This window comes from Rhyacophila brunnea, unplaced genomic scaffold (genome assembly GCF_057557595.1).
Source record: "Rhyacophila brunnea isolate RB1 unplaced genomic scaffold, BYU_Rbru_1.0 scaffold_17, whole genome shotgun sequence".
NCBI lineage: Eukaryota > Metazoa > Arthropoda > Insecta > Trichoptera > Rhyacophilidae > Rhyacophila > Rhyacophila brunnea.
Genome location: NW_028232827.1, coordinates 19,006,614 through 19,028,193, shown reverse-complemented (window position 1 = coordinate 19,028,193; position 21,580 = coordinate 19,006,614). Strand labels below are relative to the sequence as shown.

The 21,580-nt window shown below is 29.7% G+C and overlaps 1 protein-coding gene across 1 annotated transcript in view; it reads right to left on the bottom strand.

Moving 5' to 3' along the window:
- Positions 1-21,580, bottom strand: part of LOC147073791 (metabotropic glutamate receptor 2-like) — a 411,881-nt gene that overhangs the window by 72,882 nt on the left and 317,419 nt on the right. Inside the window, exon 11 of the mRNA XM_085944815.1 lies at positions 1,282-1,440. Coding sequence (XP_085800941.1) covers positions 1,282-1,440 — 159 coding nt within the window. The remainder of the gene's footprint in view (positions 1-1,281; positions 1,441-21,580) is intronic.

The following is a 21,580-nucleotide window of genomic DNA, read 5'->3' as shown; positions in this document are numbered from 1 at the left end:
AAGCGGTCACATAACAAAAAACTCGAAAATAAAAAAATCTGAAAACCATCGTAAAAATCCCCGAAACAAGCAAGACCTTCATAAATACAAAAAATTTGTTTATTGTAATAAACACTTGTAGGTACCTACGGACTTCACAAACCTTGGATTTTTTTAACTATGTGCGTGAAAACTTTTTCATTATTGCCGGCGAAAACAGCAATTAGACACTTTAACTAGTGTCATAAACGTAATCCGTCCCCGGCGGCATCCTGTCCAATCGGATTTTATTGCTTAGGGTCGAAATGTTTTTAAACGATCGACACATTAACAGTAATGTAGCTCGGTATATCTGATAAGTTGCTCGTTATAACAGTGAATAAATGTATGAAGAAAATCATAAACCAAATGTCAACGAATGTTTTCTCATTACATCCAAAGTCTCGCTATGTCCGAGATCGTAATAACCGAGTTCGACTGTATATTAATATGTTATTATAACATTAATAGTTATGTCTGTAATAATTTAATATTGAAATTATATATACTTAAATATATGAGATATGATGGTATGTCTAATTGACTTAACTACTTACCTATTTTATGCTATCTTTACGTATTTTTAAATATTTTATTTTGACAGTTAGGACTACGCAATCGAAACATTATTACTTACATACAACATATTTAATGATAAATGTTCCACAAAAAAGTCTCATTTGATTAAATGCTATGTGGCTTATGGCCATCTATTTACGGTACAACGCCTCACGATGAACGGTGCACAATGGCCAACTGCATACGTGAAAAATTCCGGACACGTAACAATCTTTATTTTAGACTTTATCATAAAGATAAAAATCTGCTAGATATATTTATAAGGACGATATTGAGAAGAATGTTTTGAGCCGTACGCAGCGATGATGGTACATGGCAAGGAAAATTCAATCGAAAACTATATGCATTGTACCGTAATTCCTTTGTAATTTCACACGTAAATTTGGGACGACCCCGTTGGGTAAAGCATGTATCAAGAATAGAAAACACACATGCACCCAAGAGCCTTCTTTTCAATAGAGCAGAAGAGGGAAATATCACCTAGAGATCTAGATTGTAGTAATTGGAGTATATAGGTATAGTTCCCATACCCCTGAGATTAAGGTAATGGAAAGAGTTTTCAATTGACGTGGGAGTGGAAAATTTTCTTGAAGACGGCCAAAGCTCATATTGAATTTTAGTATCTACCGATAAAGATAATATCATAAAACTTAGATAGTGATCAATAAGTTACAATAAACTTACCTTTGTATCCCACAGACAATATCACTTGGTCTCACAACAAGAGCAAATGTGACGCAGTAGCACATGAGTATACCGGCTAACAAGACGTAACTCAGTTCTCGTCCCGACGCTCGGACAACTGGCGTATCGTTATGGCGTAAAAATACTCCAGCTACAAACCTGTAACAAAGAAAATAAATATTTTAATTTGTATTGTAAATTATAAGACACTGTATTGTATTTTGGGGTTTATATGACATTTTTTTGTTCAAAATAAGTACAAACTTGAGGAAAGAGCTGCCTCAATTCATTTTTGTAAATTTATAAGTCTATATTATACACATTATTGAGAGTACACTAGGAATAACCTATCAATACCTTAGGAGCTGCCTCAGTACGTATGATTATACGCAATCTGTGAACATGTGAACATATATATACGTGTCTTATGGTGACTTACGCTTTGACCTATGGTAGTCACGCCAGAAATACAAGCCTAGCAACGGCTGTCTGTATTTATACTTTATTATAAGATCAAAAGTACATTTTACCTTATGTTTTCATTTGCCGGTTCACAATATTACATAGTATCCCGTCCAAATTAATAAAATTGCACGTGTCCTTCTACGCACAACGGAAGTCAGCGTTTACGCACGTCATTGAGGCAAGCAATCACAATTTCTGGTTGCTAGCAACCAGTCAACAGTGCGTAAGATGACTATACATTTTTTATTATTTATTAGGGGAACTCAGAAATGAATAAATAATTAAATATTATATGTAAAGAAAACACATAAAGTAATTATCACTCCATTACTGTTTCGACAAAAACTATTGATTTTTAGCAATTTTCATTGCAAATACATTTATAAGCAACGATAATTCCTTTAAAATCTTAGTATCAGGTCCGTACTTACCTTAAAGGGTAATAATTTATATTATATGTATCTATTAAAATTATTATTAGTTTATTTTATTAAAGTTTTGGATAAAGAAATCATTCATTGCTGTAGGTACACGGTAATTTCTTCTACAAAATATTTTTATTGTACCTATAATAATGTTCTTCCGTTCAATATATTATTAAAATGATTTTAAACATTTCGCATATAAAATATTAATATCTATAAATGTATTTGTATATTAATTATTTAAAATCAATTGTATCCTCCCCTTAAATAAAATTAGGTCCTCTTCATCATTATAGTATTTGGATTATGGATTGTCCTTTATTTTAATTGGCTTAAATAATATAATATATAAATAAGTACCTAAACATAGTATAAGCTATATTTTTTTTACCATGTTTGATCCTAAAAAAGATCGTAATCTGCGCCTCCACACAGTGGAAGTTGTATTAAAAAATTTTACGAAAAATTGATGTAAACCACTACTCAACCAATTAAGTCCATACTCTGGGTCCAAACACACGTTGGAAAATAACATGTAGTTTTTTGCCAGACATGGAATTTAAACCTCAGATCCATGATATAATACGCCGAGACGTTACCGCTTGGCCACCGTGAGTGTAATTCGGGTATATGAAAGTTGTAAATTATTAGTAGGTACAACAGCTGATGTAATTTTTATCGCCAGTCGCCATGAAATGTTATTTAAAAAAATATGTAAATTTAATAAAGAAGAGGTACTATTTTAATGTTTCACACGTTGCATCGTAAACAGTTGTCTAGATTTTTGCAATTTCAGCAAAACTTTCGGGCAATTATTATTTAAAGCATTTTGTGAAGAATATACTGCAGTAGGCGCAAATTTCGCTCAATGATTAATTACCAAAAAGATTTTAAGCATTTCTCTAAAATTTTCAACATAGTAAAATACAAAATAAGCGATAAATTTAAACGGTTCAAAAACTAAAATTTTGGACTTATGTATTATCAATTGTTAAAATACAGGTATCTTTAAGTCATTTGGTGTACTTTGAGTTGATATCAGCTGTTTATATCACTATGAGTTGTCATAACGTTACTATTATTGTAACAAGTTTTTGCAGATATTGGGGTTTGTATTTCTTCCCAAATTTTTTAGGTGTTATTGAAACCTAAAGTATTACAAATTCTTTATTGGTTCAACGTTTACTACGTAGCGAGTTAGCATTTGGCCTTATCGTTTAGAGTTTAGAATACATATTTTTAGTTTTCTTTACGTTATATTGGTTGCAACTCTTTTAAGAAATACGTAAATTTTTTTTAAATACAGTATTTAATTGGAGTAATAATACAAATTAAAATAAAATACAATCAAATAAAATTAAAAATTAACTTGGTATTTGTAATTTCCGAGAATGCAGAGAAACATATTTTTTCTACATCTGTTGCACATATTCATCACACATAGTACTTATTAGTATTAAAATTTAAACGTTTTATTTATTCATATTCTGAAAGCCTTGAACTGAATTTTTTACTGATACAATTATCAAATTATGACAAATAAACGATGAATGAAAATGAAAGACGAAAATACATAAACAGATGAGTTAAATATGCCGAATGAGAAAAATAGTATTGTAAAAAATTGGAAACGTCACTTAAAAGTATAATCATCATGAAAGTCGTACAAAATATTTATTTAATTAGGTATTTTAGAGACAGTTGATAAATTAAAAAAAAATATAAATCAAAGCTTTTATTTCACATTGTTCAGTATAATATTATATTAACTTTGAAAAGGTTTTTTATGTGTACCGCTTTCAAGTAATTAATCTTTGAAAGCGCGATTTTTCACGGACAATAAAAAATGCTATATATTTCACTTCATTGGAAAATCAAAGAAAAACAAACACTTTCTTTTGTCATTTTTCTTTGTATTATTCATTGTTTTAATAGAAATCAATAAGTATTCGACGATATTAACAAAAGAGCTTTTGAAATATATTTATACGTAGGTATTATTGAACGTAAAAAAATCTTATAGAAAACACTTCAAATTAAAACATGAAAAGAATACAGCCGTTGGCAGAAAAAGTTCATTCATCAGAGTGTTTGTGAGAATTTAAAAAAGCTCGTTTTGAATGGGAAAGCTTCTCGGCTGTAGAACAAACAGCGTTTTAACGAAAAGCGGTGCCCATTTTTTTAATGCGCATTTTTAAAGCTTTAGTTTAGTTATCGTAAAATATAGGACACTGAGCGCAAACATCATTTACGTAATAACATATTTTTCTAAATTACGACAACGAAAGTGATACAAGTGAACATTTTTTAATTTAATATTAAATAATATATAAGATTTAAAAGTAATAGATTCTTATTTTTGATTATAAATGACTATTAAATCTTTGTAAACATTCTAGAAGAAAAACTCGCCAATGTAGGATTAAAACCAATTAATATTTCATTGACCGTGCGAGTGCTTTTATTCTTTTAGCTGTTCCTTCATGTGAATAATTATGATACTTTTTAAAATAAATTAGGGACCTACCTTATAATATTACTAACAATTTTATTAGCGTGTTATACCTTACACAATTTTAACATACAAAAAATACATCTGATAGTGTATTTAATATAAGTAATTCAAATTAATTTACCATAGATAAAACGTCTACAGTGTCTGAAGACGCCAAAAGAAAAAACTCGGGTCACTAAAAACGAATCCAATAAAGTAGTTAGAAAATATGATTAATTGAAATATAAATTAAATATTTAATACAATACCTACGCTATTATTTAATTCAATGAACAATTCATAGGATTTAAGAATGTAATATTCTTTTATTGAACATTGGTACATAATTTGAAAATGCACCTGTTGGTAAATAAGGTAATTGAATACTTTAATTTAAAATATAAAAGCCGATTATCAATTTAGTAACACAATTTAGAAAGCGTTTAAGAAAGTATTGAAAAAACCAACAATTTCAATTTGTCGCAATTAGATAGGATACTTATAAAATAGTGGTCAGTGCACATGGGCGCGATTACCGAGAAGCGCAGGCTCAAATATGCTGTCGTATTGTTTTTTTAAAGATTTTTTCTAGTGGTTATATATTTCTCACAAGTGTTTTCAAATTCAAATTTTAATTTCAAATAAAAATAATTTAACATGTAAATTATTATCAAAAAATGTCTTCTATTTTAAGCGTATTTTTCTATTAAGCAGCGAATTCACCATACTATAATATAATATAATTCTGTGTTCCCTGCACCATACCGTCAGATGAAAAACAGACAGTATAAAAGAAAATATATCAATTTATAACCAATGCCGAATTCAGTATGAGTTCAACAGTTTACTATCTAAATACTTTTAAACAATGTGTGCTTGAATTCATACTTCCTCATGTAGAACAAATCGATATTAGAACCGATGCCATCGAACAAAGACACTACCTTTCATGTTTATTAGAATTGCCGTTGTTGATAGTGATTTGGAACAGCTTTCGGAGAAAACGTAACATATTCTCTAATTTCAGAGATAATAATAACTATAATAATATCGACCATAGTTATTTTTATCGGTGAATATCATTATAATTTGACCAGTACATACTAATTAATTCACAAGATTTAAAAATTTAGCATTCTTAATTTGAAAACATTTTATAAACGAAAAAAATTGTGAACCCCTGATCTAGATTATAATATGTTATTGAAATAATGGGTTTTTTTCAACCGTAATTATTAATCCGCAGAATATGCAGGCAATTAACAGACCAATAAACGCATTTAATTAAAAAATATTGTAATTTTAAATTATTAATAAGACGTACAAGTACGGTCTACGATTTCGAGAGGTCCTGCTGACTAGGAATCGAGTCACAAAAAACGTGTTTCCAATATTAATGAAATTTGCTTTAGTGGAATTGCTTTTACTTGATTTTATGGCGGCGCTTTTCAGTGGACTATAATAATATGACGGAGTGGTTTGGATGCTGGGGGGGATTATTTTAAGGACACCAGCCATTGACATTTAATGAAGATGGCTCCATGATCTGGTTGTCACTTACTTGCACTACCACTCTCGCGCGTTACTGTTTACTGAGTCACCCTGTGCGCGGCTATTGACGGTCAAAACCAGTGCATGTAAACGACGTTTTAATTTTATACAGGTTATGTGTGTTTACAAGCATAGAATTTCAAATTGACTGCCTGGTAATGATAGACCTGTAAAAGATAATAATGTCAGGTAGGTAAGAAATTTATATTGTATTAGGGACGCCGTAATAATTGGCCTAACCATAAATATTAAGTTATGGTGCAGGTGGCTAAATTGATAAAGTACATTGGCCGGTATCCAACGTATGCGAGTTCAAGTCACGTTAGGTACTTAATAATAATAAAAAAATAATGGGTGTATTCCTGAGGTGTTTTTAAATAATCATCATCATCATCGGTGGGTCAACAACTCAACCCAAGAACTTCTTCCATTTCGCCTATCCTGGCCCACTATCCTCCATATGTCCACTCGTGGCTCTAGCATCTTTGTTTACCCAGTCCAGTCCACCCATGCTAGTCTATCTGCGACCATCTAGTATTCAGGATTCCCATCGGAGGTTGAGTACTGTCCATTCTTGCTATATAAATATATAAATAGCCTCCCAATCGAAGTGTACAAAGTTTAATGAATTAGGAGATACATTTCTCCTGGAAAAAGTTGTAATGCTCCAGGCTACGCCAAATACGCTATTTTACCCCTTCTCGTATATTTTAAATTATATATTTACATATTTTTATGTTGTAAACTAAAAATAATACAATAGTGATTGTAGAAATATTAAGAGTATAAGTTATTTGTTTTCTCAAGTTGCAGAACTAATCTGGCATTGGTAATGCCAATTTGTAGGGCAATAACTGTGTTCAACTAAATCACTCCAGATATTGGAATATTTCACATGCGTGAGAATTAATTTACGTCAGCGGTAGTAAACTTATGGTACGTACCACGTAGGAGCCAAAAACTATTTTGTTTTAGATTCGGGTGTAGAAAAATTTTCGTAAAAGATCTTATTAAGCTTTTTGGGAATTCTGTTCCTTGTTGAACGTTGTTATAAAAATTCTTAAAACCATGCTCATTTGGTTTATTTTCATGTATTCCTTGTGATTTTTTCTCAATTATACTTCTAATTAAGATGTAAAAGACATGGTCTTAAGATGAATTTATAAATATCTATTTCATATGGTCATCAGTACATCGGCAATCGAAAATGGGTATCTATCGACGAATACGTCAAGATTTCCTAAAGTAGGAGAGAATCGATAAGCAAGTGGACAATACGAAATATACACCACAATAGATAAATAACCATCATTATTTTTAATTTTACTGAATTGGTTAGTAAATATTTTAATAAGTTGTTTTATATTTTAGTTCAGATGTTTTAATCAAAATTATTTTGTTTTATATACATCTAGTCATTTAATATTTTGTCAATTTTTTTTTATTAGTATTTGAGATAGAGATTCAATTTTCCAAGCGGTGATATATAGAAAAGAAGAAAATTCCTTCAGAAGGCGGTAATCTAAAAAAAGTTTGAGAAACTATGGTTTTTAATAAACAGAAAGCCAAAACAGCCAATAAGCCTGAAGAACTTATACATATTTACGAAAGGAAAAAAGCTGCATTCTTCCGATATATTTTCCGCTTTGAATAATATGATGAATTTCATATTGCAATGTTGGAAAAGAGCACATATACATATATATAAATCTCTATATAAGGATAAATGTATCGCGATATACTGCAATTTGGTTGACATTTTTTTATATAAAAGAAAACAGAAAGAGAAGATTTTAACTAGACAATGCTGAATACGAATAATGCATCGTTTTTGTTTTGCATTTTTATACTTAATATGATATATTTCAATTTGCGCTTATTTTTACGACATGCCAACTAAAATTCTCATTTTTAGCCCAACCGTAATAATTTTCATATGAATTTGTGTCGCTGGCAGAAAAGTTTTTTACAAATATTATGGAGAAGAGCCTAAGCCAAGCTTTTATGATCATAAACTCAAAAACAGAATTGTAGTAGTCAGCATATTTTTGTCTCTAATATGTAGATAAGTGTAATATGAAACAAAAAAACTGTTTAAGAAAATTATGAAAATACATGAATAATTCTATAAATAATTATTTCATAATTATCCCTAATCTCTGTGTCAGTCAATTATATAAGTGATCGCTAACCCAAGGTTCGGAGAGTAGTTAGTAAGAGTTAAGGAATACATTTGTCAAAAATTTACGTCACCGACTGCTACCCATTGTTTATTTATTTATGTAAATGTATTTAAATTTGGAAGATAACATTATAAGTTACAGCATAGTTATGATTTATTTTTTAAGGGTGTATTTATATTTCAACCCGATAGTATTGAAAACATTTGTCGTTTTAAATGCATTTAATGAGGTGTTGCAATTTGTCTCTGTATGTCAATGTCTACTACTTTTTACACTTATTTTATATTTTTGAAGTTAAACTTCTTTTGGTGCATTTAGTAGAGCGTAAAATTGAGAGCTGCGCGCGCACACAATTACGAAAGTGCGACATGATGAAATTAGCCGTGATCGGGGTATACCCAATGCGAATTCGCAAATCAGTCAGCTGTATACAAACGCAAGGTACTCAGTATAACATGTGGTCATTGTTAAAATCCATAGTGAAGCAGTTCATGTATTACATTTTATTTATATTTATAATTGTTAATAATTATCTATTTACATGTGTAATATATATTATTAATTATTTTTTCCCACATTGTGCAGTTAAAAATTTATCAGTGACAAAACTTGTAAAAAAAAAATTAATAAAAAATTGTTATGCTTATTTGTAAGTATTAGATTTTTCAAGTATTTCAGGTAATTTTTTTGTAAGTATTTTTTTATTTTCTAATTGTGTAAAAATAGATTAACTGTGTATCAATAAATATCATTTTAATTTGATTATGCTTTTTAATCAAAACTTTATTCATTGCATTAAATATCTTTCTTCAATTATTTTATCGTTTTTTCTACTTATTTGTTTTGTTTTTGTTTTGTTACGTCAAATAAGTATTACTTCTAATGCGCGTACATAAGTATTTCTTTCTAGTACTTAATATAATGTGTCAGTCATGCATTGATATACTACTAGATGAGGAGTTCCCATACAAGTGTAATTTTAAAAATGTACCACAAAAGAAGATATTACGAATATTGTCTTATAATATTTCCTTGTACGTATAATGCGTTAAGACCGTTAACATGGCTTTCCGAATTTCACCCGTATTGCCCTGGCTGTAAAACTATATTTGTGTTCTTGGAATAGTGACCCCAAGGGTGTCTGCAACCAAAAGCTTGCAAGCTACCAAAAATTCATGTCTGAGCGGACAGAGCAAGTCGTCATGCGCTGACTATTAGTTAGAGTAAGATGCAAGCTAGATCAGGCTTACTCATAATTATTGCCAGGTCTTTTTCGAGACAAATATTAAGTGAGCTTATATCGAGTTAAGTCCGCTGATATTAAAACAGTAAGTTTTAACACTAGCCGAGTCGCTAAAAATCAGGCGTCATTTTAAGAAGTATATGATGCATCCAGTAGTATATCAATGCAATCATGTAGGGCTTCCTCAAAATTTTAGAAAATATATGTGTTTCGCCAAAAAAAGGTTGATAATCAATGAATTATTTAAAAATTTTATATTGGATTGTTAAAAATTGTAAAATAAGCCATGGAAATTTTTATATACAATTGTTAATTGGAAATAAGAAGCTTAAAGGAAATGAAAATAAAAATAAACTTAAAGCGTTTTCTTTAAGTACGCACCTAAATCAGAAGAATTTATTTAGAAATATATTATTATATCCACGTGTTAAGGAAAACAACATCTTATAATGATTGATTGCAAACGAACAAGCAATAATATGTGGTTTCTAGTATTTAACTCTAGATCGAATTAATCAACGTTACACGTGAAACTAAGATTGCTCTTATAAATATGTATGAAAGCAGCCAAAATAATTAATTGAGATTTCTAAGCAAATGACATGTAATATTTTGATAAATCGCCATTAAAGCAAATATGGCAACAAATGTGATAAATCACATGCGACCGGATGAATAATATGAAATCAAAGTTAATAACGAAGCGAAAGTTATGATACGAAATCCAAGGTTCCACGCGCCGGTCAAAACTTTTGGAGAGATGTAAAATTGCGAAATTGTAACAGAGCTCTCAAACATTTCAGAAAATTAATTTTGACTAAATAGCTCTGCAAGTAAAGGCTCACCTTTTAGAAAAGTAATCAGTGAAGTTAAATAATTAAATCTTATAAGTTAGGCATCATACTATTTATAAATTATAGTCTTTTATACTGTGTTTTTTTTTGTTCTGAAAAAAATATAAAACCGAGTTGTTTTATATCAACATTGATATAATGAGAAAATAAATGACCCTCATATATATTGACTATGGCGTCTTGCAATTGATTTTTGTAAATGTTAAAATTACCTACATCTTATTTTTTTATTTAATCCGTATTATTAACGCCCACGGTGGCCGCGCGGCTTAAGCGTAGAACTATAACGCCGTGAGTCCAAGGCTCAAATCCTGGATCTGGCAAGTACACATATTGTTTTTCAATTTGGGTGCGAGTCAGGGTATGGACCTAATAGGTTGAGCAAGTGGCTGACATCCATTTCTAGTAAAAAACAAAATCTGTTAATACAATCCTCTACTCTGTGGAGGCCAATATGATTCTATAAGGATCGGACATGGTCGAAAAAAAATAATATTTGATTATAATTAAAAAAAATATAATATTTGGCAGTATTTATTACATGAAGCAAAGTTCACTTTTATTTAGTATATTCTTAACATCATACTAAAGCTAGTAAAATCCTAGGCTTGTTGAGAACTACCTAAATTTTGCGTATACTTTGTATTGTGTATTATAGAATATGCCAAGATTATTTGGAGTCCTCATAGATCTGTCCACATAATATTTAAATTAAATCTATTTTTTTATTTAAATGAATAACTTAAAAAAAATATTGCAGTATTTTTTATTGAATATACATATTTTATATATCACAAAAACCATCAATATTAGAAAAACGATGTGATTTACCACTTAAGATACCAATACATTCAATCACAACATAGTTGTGATGACAAACGCTGAGGAGAGACATATTTTTGAAATATTTATTTTTAAATATTTTACTTTTGACAATTAATAATGTTTAAAGTTTTATGATAAAATGATGCTTCCATAAATAAATTAATATGAATTTTAGCTACTTTACCCATAAATAGTAATTAGATTGGTCAAACTATACCACATGTCGTTTGCTCTGAGACTTATCGTATTATAGGTTACCTGTTGTATTGAGGAAAAAGTGGTTATCATAATATTATATCCATTGCATGGAAAGTTCTGGCTGAAGTTATAATATTTTTTAATCTTAAATCTGTGTTTTATCAAAAGGGCTGAGAATATAACTAAACTGTCCAATGATCTTTTAGTTGTGCAACACTCGAAGCTATTTCTGTTTAACATTTTATGTTTGGGTAAATTACTAACTTCAGAACAACATAGCATTTGGTAGGCTAAAGTATAGACGTGTAGTGAATAATTTGACGTTTTTGTAATAAATGTAAATATAATATTTAAATTTTTTGTGATAGTTCATCTTCACATTTGGCTATCTAGTTCCATATTATAATGTAATATTTTCAATAAAATTAGAATGTTAAATTAATACTACCGTATTTGATGAAAGTGGAGTGTGAATGTTCTATTTTTGGTATAAGTCAAACAAGTTTTTTATTTGAAATTGTCAATGAATAGTAATTTATATAAAAAAATCTTGGTAATATCTACATTATTAATAGTAGTACTATACGGCTATCTCTATTTCAGCACCATGATGAAAAAAAGATGCGTTGTTTGTGGAGCTTTTTCATAGCCGATTTGGTCAAAATTCATAAATTCAAGAATGAAAACCTAACCTAACCTAACAAATAATCCATAATATCGGCTATTTTCAAAATTTGTTTGCTGCTGGCTTTCAATAAACCGACAAGATTTAGACATGAATTTTATCCCAGTACTATACAACCCAAAGAGGTTAGACGGTCTTTAATCTATTATGACCATATATAATTCCGATACAAAATTTCACGGTGTAGTGTGTTACGGCAAATTAAATACGTTCCTATGGTCCGTACACGATGAATTTTTATTTAAAAATGTATCAAAATGGTTCGTAGCTAAATATTGACTTTTAATAATGACTAGTTTTAAATGTTGGTAGCCAGTTAGATTTGAGCATTTGAGTAGAACGCTCGGGTCGAATAGAAAGTAAAATCAACAAGTTAACAGAATTTAGTATAAAAAAGTGAAGTCTGAAAGAAAGAATATTAGGTGAAAAAAAGACAGCCGAGATATACAGTGTAAATATTATTATTACCTGGACTGGAATGAGGCTACAAAGAAAAAAGGCCAAAGTATGTGGATAGATTTTCACCATAGGGCATCATTAGAAAAGGGGAAATGGAGTAAGTCTATTCTGCCATCACCACGAGAGGTGCCCTGGTTTGTAGAGTCTCCTTTGACAAGGAACGAGTTTAAGTTAATACTGAGGCTAAAAACGGGGCACACATTGGGCAAAAGATTTTATGTCCTCATGGGAAGAAGGGAATCGCAGCTCTGCGATAAATGTCATGTTTTAGAGGACATTGTACATAATATAGCACTACAATGCCCTAAATATGAACTTCACAGAGTATAGCTGCAAATTGCGGATATCAATGAGAATGTCGACGAATTGAAGGGTGTCCTGGAGGTGGGTAAGACGGAAGAGCTAGGAAAAATTGTAAAGTTATTTAACAAAATAGGAGTGAGGACCTGATCGATGGATCCCTTTCTAGAAGAGAAGAGGCGATATGACAGCGAGTCGCAGTCAAAACCTTGGTAAAATCATAAAAAAAATGTTGGTAACCCTTTTTTGTTTCACTTTCATAGTATTTCCATTAATTTTTGTCTTACAGTAGCCTAGTTAGTAGAGTATGCCTCTGTACCGCCATAGATTGTGTATGAAATCCCACTGCGTGATTAAATGTATTTTTGATCCTGTAACGAAATAGGAGTGAGGACCTGATCGATGGATCCCCTTCTAGAAAAGAAGAGGCGACATGATAGCGAGTCGTAGTCAAAGCCTCGGTAAAATCATAAAAAAAATGTTGGTAACCCTTTTTTGTTTCACTTTCATAGTATTTCCATTAATTTTTGTCTTACAGTAGCCAAATTAGTAGAGTATGCCTCTGTACTGCCATAGATTGTATATGCAATCCCACTGCGTGATTAAATGTATCTTTGATCCTGTACAAAGACCCAATGGTTAAGGAAAATTGTTGACAATCATTCCCAGTAAAAAAAAAGCTAATAACACACCTCTACTCTATCGAGACATAATATTGCTAAGGAATAAACATTTTTATTTATTTATTTTACTTACTTCTGAATGATGTCAAAATTTTTAAATGTATTCATACAATGCAATACGGAGACTGCACTTTGTTTTGCGTGATTTACCTGACCTAAAAAGGTTTCTTATCAATGACGTACCGTTTTGCCGGCGCAATAAATATCACTCGGAAAAATATACCTACGCCTAACGGTAAAAAAGGCATATCAAATCAGTAAATTTTCTTCCTCGGGTCATTATTAATGCGAACGCTAGTTACCGAGGGTCATTTGTTATAGTTAAATACAAAAAATCTTATATTTTTTCGACTGCCGTGAAAATTTTTCACGCGAGAGCTTTTTTTATTTACGTGATTGTTTCGTAGTATAAGCTTAATTTATATTTGTTTTTTCGTTGGTTCAAGTAAGTTTTCGAAATTTTCATAAATTCATAAATTAGCGAGACGTCAGCGTGAATTCTTATTAAAGCAGTGAAGACGTAGAACACAAAGCTTGCGGTATTTTGAGGAAAAAAATACCCTTTTTAAAAACAATAGGTTATACAGAACATGAAAAACAAAAAAACTATACCTATAGATAGTAGCTACTATGCTAACTGTAGGTATCATATTATAATCGAAATTCGACTCAACTCCCCCAAATAATCTTGACAGTAAAACGATAACTCTAATAAATAATATAATAGTGTATAAGTGTTAATTCGTGATTATTTTTCAATACTATTATTACAAGTCTCTAAATAATGCTAGGTTTGGTAAATGCACTTGTTTTTGTAATGTTTTGCGAAACATGATAGACCTGAAAGGTTGAGTGAATTGGAAACTATTATTTATCATGAAGTAAAAACTATAAGGGAACCTCATCGGAAGGCGGCGTATTTTATATTAATTATGGAATCATTTAGCCAATTAAAAAGTGCTAATTTTTGACAATATAACAACTCATACTAAAAAACACTCACCTGGAGTTGCTGTTTGGTTATGAGTCCACCAATTTTTTTGTTAAATGATAATCTATTTAATAAAAAAATATTTATTGTTATAAATACACTCAAAATTGCTATGCGAGGTTTATTGTGATAAAAAAGACAATTATTATAAGCAAAATGAAAATAGCATAGAATAGGGTTTTATTTGCCATGTTATTATATTAGGGGTGAAGTATTATATCGATACCCAATTTTCGAAAGGTCAAAATAGCCTGCAAGCATGTGTTTTGTTATGACAACGGATGTGACGTATCACCCATAAGCTAAACCGGACGTCCGGTCATCAGCTAGCGTCTGCGCCGCGTGTTCTGTCCAAATCATGTACGGCTTGACGTGCCGTTCTGCCCATAACGTGTAATACTATAATATAATATATGTATATCTGTATCGACGTCTTTTCGCCCACTCGTACATACTGCGAATTTTTTACGTTGATATCATAATATTTTTATCTTTAAAAGTGGATATTTTCAAAAATTACGACTATTAACTTTTTGATGATAACTCTGCTTATTGGATGTTGGGCTATTACTCTTTTTCTTCTTTAGAACTTCATTATTTTGGATAATGACCAATAATGATTGAGTGTCCAGGAATCTAGATGGAGTTTTCTTCGTCTTCTCTGACCCACTCTGAAGACACGCCAATGGATAAAGTCCTGTTCAAGACCTCATCAATATATAATGCATGCTATTTAAAATTTATTGTGATTGTACATCTTAATATTTAAATTAATTATTGTTTGTATACTATAGTACTAGTACCTCGGCGAGTTAAAATGCGTTATATCGAGATTGATTTTAAAAATATATTTTTTTGTTCTACAGTTGTTTTGACATGTGCCACGTGGCAGAAATTGTCATAACGAATGTAATCATATGCAAACGATATGATTTGCGCACTCACGTAAAATAAAGTCGCGAACATCAGTGAAAAAAAGATGAACCGACAGGACAAGCAGGGTAAACTAGATTCTTTTCGGCAATGCAAAACAGAATGAGTATTATTTTATATAACTTTTATTTTATGTATGACATTTATTTTATTAGTAAGTTTATTAATAGAGTATCTTCATACTTTATTACCTTGTTCATCGGCCATGTTTATTTATTGTACGCTAATTAGTCAAATAAAGATGTTTTTATGTGCCTAGAAAAGAAATATTAGAATAAAAGGAACTGTGAGCTTATAAGAAACAAATATAAGTGCTGGAACAATAAATTATTAATACTATTATTAACGGGTTTTTTCAGCTTTAGTTTTACATTATTAGTTTATTATATTATGTGTATATAGTATATACATATATATATAAAATAGTTCCCTTTATTATCTTTGTAAAAGTATACAGTGTAAGTATGTACCGATCATTAAAATTGTATGTATGTAATTATATACCTACTTTAGTATATAATATAAAAAACAAGAAAATTTAAAGAAACGAAAATTGTGAGATAAGTTAAAAATATATTTTTGATTACTTTTATTTATTTCATAAAAAAATATACCGCTCTCTAATTAATCACTGTTAACATGTTGTTTAGCGTAAGATATTGTTTAGTAAAATCCCAAAAAATTAAATGATCTACATCATATATTATAATATGTATATTATTTGAAGACTGTTCATCAATATTTGTGAAGGTTATTTACAAAACATTAAGTTGGTAATAATAATGAATGGTTAATGACTATGCGTAGAAAATAACCATATAGGAGTGTTTCGAGTTATCAGTATCAAATGATGAACCATATTATACTAAATATTCATTAAAAAAATAATATTTGTTTAATTAAAATACTTGAGAGCTTTAGAAATAAAAGCGGTAGTTTCCACTTTTGAAAAATGTTGACAAGTAAATAACATATCTTATTTCTCTAGTATTATAACATATTGTATATATTCTTAGTATGAAAATAACATTTAAAAATACCTTTTTTCAGAAATTAAGAAAAATATAAGACATTTGTAATGACTCACTAACATTTTACGGAAATGGAATCTGCCGTTTTTTTTCTAAGAACCTGACTTATAATATTTGTGTTTAAAAAGGAAATTTAATGTTACTTTAAATCTTTCATGTGGAAATACATTTGAAAAATGCAGTTGTGACAAACTGACGCATGAGTGAATTGCATGCATGAAATAATGATTTAAATTTAGGTCATTATAAAAATACTGCATTCACGAACTTTTGTTATTTTAACATAATTTTGAACACGGCATAATAATTTATCATGTAATATTTACATTGTGCAATACAAAAGAAATAAAATAAAAAAACAACAATAATTCAAAAAAAATACAAATAAAATAAAGTATATTTTAAAAACAAAATACACAATGCATCGCTAAAAATGTCTACATCTCTAGGGAGTGCATTAACCAGCCAAACAGCCCTCGATATTGGTGCCTGGTGAGCTTGGCATGAGGTAACAGCTTTCATCCAAAATAGGTCATGGCTGCTGCAACCACGCCTGTAATTGAGGTGTGCATACAAATTCAAAATGTCCAAAATATCGTGATTAGAAACTATACCACGCGAGAACAGAAAAAAATCTTTAATAGCAGAAGTGACCTATGAGCTTCAAGAGAATGAAAGGTGAGCATGCATTGAAGAAAGTTAGTCGAAAAATACTCGTTTAAAAAACTGTCAAAAGAAAAATAATTATATACATTAAAATAAAGATGTCGAACAAATTTCTTCTGAACACGCTTTAAAACAAGCTTATATGAAACCTCATAAGTACTCCAGTTAATGATCCCATATTCAAGAATACTCCGTACTAATTAATGACACATGGAGTGTACGTAAAACATTTTGATACTTAGATGTCTTGGCTTGTCTTACGTACTATCTTAAAAAACAGATTTCAAATGAAATGACAAAATATATAAATATTATAAAGACTGAAAAATTGTGCGTAGTATCAACGCCAGAAAATTAGAATAGCTACAGAATTCCCTACCATATTGTCCAATGAAAGATTAATGGTAAACGTACCAGAAAATAAGTTAAAGAAAGTCTGCGAATAGTAAGACTGAAGCTTTACTAAACTGTTCAAGGTAGCAGATGATAGAAATCATGACAAAGTGAAGGGATGGTGTGATAAGAAGAAAAAATAGAAATTTAATACATTATATTTTTACAATAATTCTCAAAATAATGAGAAAAAAATATTATTATATTTTTTCCAAAATATAAGTTTTAAACGGTCAGTTTCCATGGAACTACAGATCTACTAGATCTATGCCTCTACTAATGTGAAACATTTTCTAATTTTAATAAAAATAACATCCCATTTGCTTTATTTTACTTAGAGTATGTAATTAAGTATTTATCACAAAATATTAAAGATATAATAAAGTTTGTCGTTTTATTTATATGAGGCAGTAACTTTTTTTAAAATTTGAATTAGTTCTTGGAGCTGGGCGTTTATTAAAATATTTATGTTATTAAATATCTCTTGAAAATGCTTCATTCCATTAACCTGAGTTGTTTAAAAAACTCATATTATTCTTAAATTACGCAATTGTTTAAGGAATTCCTCGCGAAATAAATTTAAACCAAACATTATGGAGAAAATCCTATTCTGTGAAAGTGAAATGGATGGAAACCAAATGAAATTGTTTCACTGAAAGACGTAACTCTCTCTCGCTGAAAAAGGTCAATTTATTTATAATTAACAGGCCTCAAAGAATAATGTAATTCTTCGCAAAGCAGAAATTGGTATCGAATTTAAATTTAAATTACTCCAAGAGTAGATTTTGAAGGAATTTCAATATTCCCCCGAGCTTTACATCCTAATGTTTTTGACTTGAATATTTTAAATAGTTATTAAACGATAGATTTTGCTTGTACTTAAGTCATTAAAATCATACAAAATGATGAGCAACGAATTTAAAATCGATTTATATAATTACTTTAAATAATTGATAATTATGTAGGGTTTAGAATAATCTGAACCAAAAGAATTAATTTAAATAAATTAATTATTAATTCTTAATTAATAAAAAATTATGTTAAATTAATAAAATAATAAGATAAAAAGAACCTTTTACATACAACGTTTTTAAATTTTCTGTTGAATCATATAAACTTGACTAGCACGATCAAAAAAATTGTACTTGATGGAAATAATACTGAAATGTCATTTTGACATTCATATTGATTTCCATAGTAACGTACGTATATATTAATAATTTAGTTGCTAGGACTCCTGGCAACCAATAAAGTGGATTGGATTACGGATTTCTTCCGAAATAACTTTTCATACAAAACAGAATTAACTGAAAATGAATTCAATTCTACTTAAAGATGGCTAAAAATATTAAAAAATACATTGGAATTGTGTTCTGATATATTCTAAAAGTTTCAAATGTCTAGCTTGTCGGGAAATTAGTTAAAAATCGATTGCAAGATTTGTACCAGATAAAAAATCACCGGAAAAATAAGAATACGAGCTAATAAAAACGTTGTAATAATAAATTAGGTTAGTACATAATTTTCATGTTTTAAACACAGAAGAGAAGTGAACTAATGCAGAAATGTGTAATTACGTATGTAATTTATTAATTTAAATGTTATTATATATTATTGTTATGTACGAAATTATATTAGAATTATATGCACCTCATGGCGTCTAAACCACAACTTACACAATATCTTATCTCTGTTACTCTGAAAGCAGATAAATAACAGGCACGGCTAGCTCAGGATATAAGATTCGCGCACTGTCTTTTTACAAAATGGACGCTTATCCCTATTGGTCGCAGATTAAAATTACCCATACAAATATTGCCCTGTTGCCGCAGCTCGAATGACTGTCGATTACTTCCAGTTCTCGGCCACCAAATTTATACTTTATCATATTATAATGCATGAATCCTAAATTATGCTCGTCACATCGTGACAACGAGAAAACTGTATATTAAAAAAATATTTGATACAGGTAGGTGAAGAAAAATGAATTATGTAGAGTTATCACAGCATTCGTATTAGAAATTTCTCGTATATATAATATGAAATACGCAATTCGTTTTGTGATTCATCTACCTGAGACTATGGTATATACGAAAAGTCATGATGCCAAGTCACGAAGTGGTCTTGGCTTCCAGTTTTCAGCCTCGTAACTTGGTACTTTGTGAGCACAGGACGTGCACTTTGAATTTGTTTGCATAATAATATGATATACACATTTTATTTTATGAATCGTCTACCTAAAATAGAAGTATACACAAATAGCATGATGTTAGCCTTAAAAGTGATCTCAAGCAGATTAGTATGAGGCGCGTGCGAGGTTCCCGTAAATTTACGAGTTACGGAGGTGAGAAGTAGGACCCACGACCGTAGTATAGTAGCTTGAGTGTTCATGTTTATTGTTTCAGGTAGACGATAATAATCATATCGACTGTGTTTAAGAAAAAGGGCGTAATCCTCGATTTATTATTATTAGATATTAACAATGTATACAACTAAATACATGTTCTGTAAAAAGGAAGTAAACCGCAAATACCGAATTATTTTCAAAATTCAAGTTTTAATTGAGCTTTAATTAAGTTTTAATTTAGCATTTACCCTCAATTTTAATGATTTTTCTATAACTTCTTTAATTGTTATTAGATTAAAAAGATATAACACCAAATCATAAATCATCATGCACCCAATATCTGTGCCTATATTATTTTTTTTAAATATTTAACCAAAATCATTCAAAAATGTTTTTTGCCCCTACTGTAAAATTTGTTTGTTTTTTTTAATATTTTATATTTATGTTAATTTGTTGTAAAAACTGTGAGGGTTACGCCCTTTTTCCTAAACACGGTCGATATTGTAATGGAATTGTCGACCTCCATAGACTTAATACTCAATTTTAAGCCTTTAAAAATGAGAAAAAACGTATGCTTCATATCAGAGAGAGCATAAAAATTGACAAAGTCATGGGGGAGGTGATGGGTAAGAAAAATGCTAAGAAAATAATAAAATAAGTTAAAACTAGTATACTTCCTTCATTTAATAATATGAGTATTGCAAAGAGTATCAAATTCTACATTTTATTAATCAGGAAAAGTTTCTCCAGTAAGTGAGACACTAGAAAAATGTTTTGATTCAAATACGTTAAAGACTGGTTTCACCACATGACTCTACCCTCCCTATTTTAATTACAGGCAGCCAGAGAGATGATTGTATCACCGACGCCTAGTAACGGATATAGCACAAAAATAAGAATACATACATGGCTTGCATATTAGTATAGTAATATGGCAATCTATTTTTATAAAACTATTACTTGAAATTATTGTAAATTAAATTTGTGTTGGTCTAAGTTTTTATAAGGATGGCAGAACTATTTTATTTTACAGATTAAAAAAAAAGTTTTATGGGAATAACGGTTATAGAAAATGTGTCTTAGACAAAAATACAATTTAGGTAGATACATAATTACAAAAATGTTGCCATAAACTAAATAAAAACACAATTATTGATGACATAATAATACAAGAAAAAAGAAGAGAAAGAATTTTTTAATGTAATATGAACTTACAATAACATAGGTAACCTAATAAATATAAATTTAACCAATTTAACACGTCAATAAAAATTAAATAGATGATGCTATCAAATGGTTAATCGCATGATACACACTGCACAGAGACTGCAGAGCTACAAGATGTCACATTAGTGGAAACATGAAAATTATAACTTGCTAGTATTTATAGAATAATAATTATAAATGAATCTCGTATCTAGTAAAAAGAATTGCTTAAAAAGAATATTAACTTTTCTGGTAATGATAATCCATACACTGAAGACAAGAAATAAAAAAAATGAATATCATTTTATGATTTGGACAACCATCAAGGAAAAGATTGTCACCGATGTCTGGTACCTAACAGATCTGG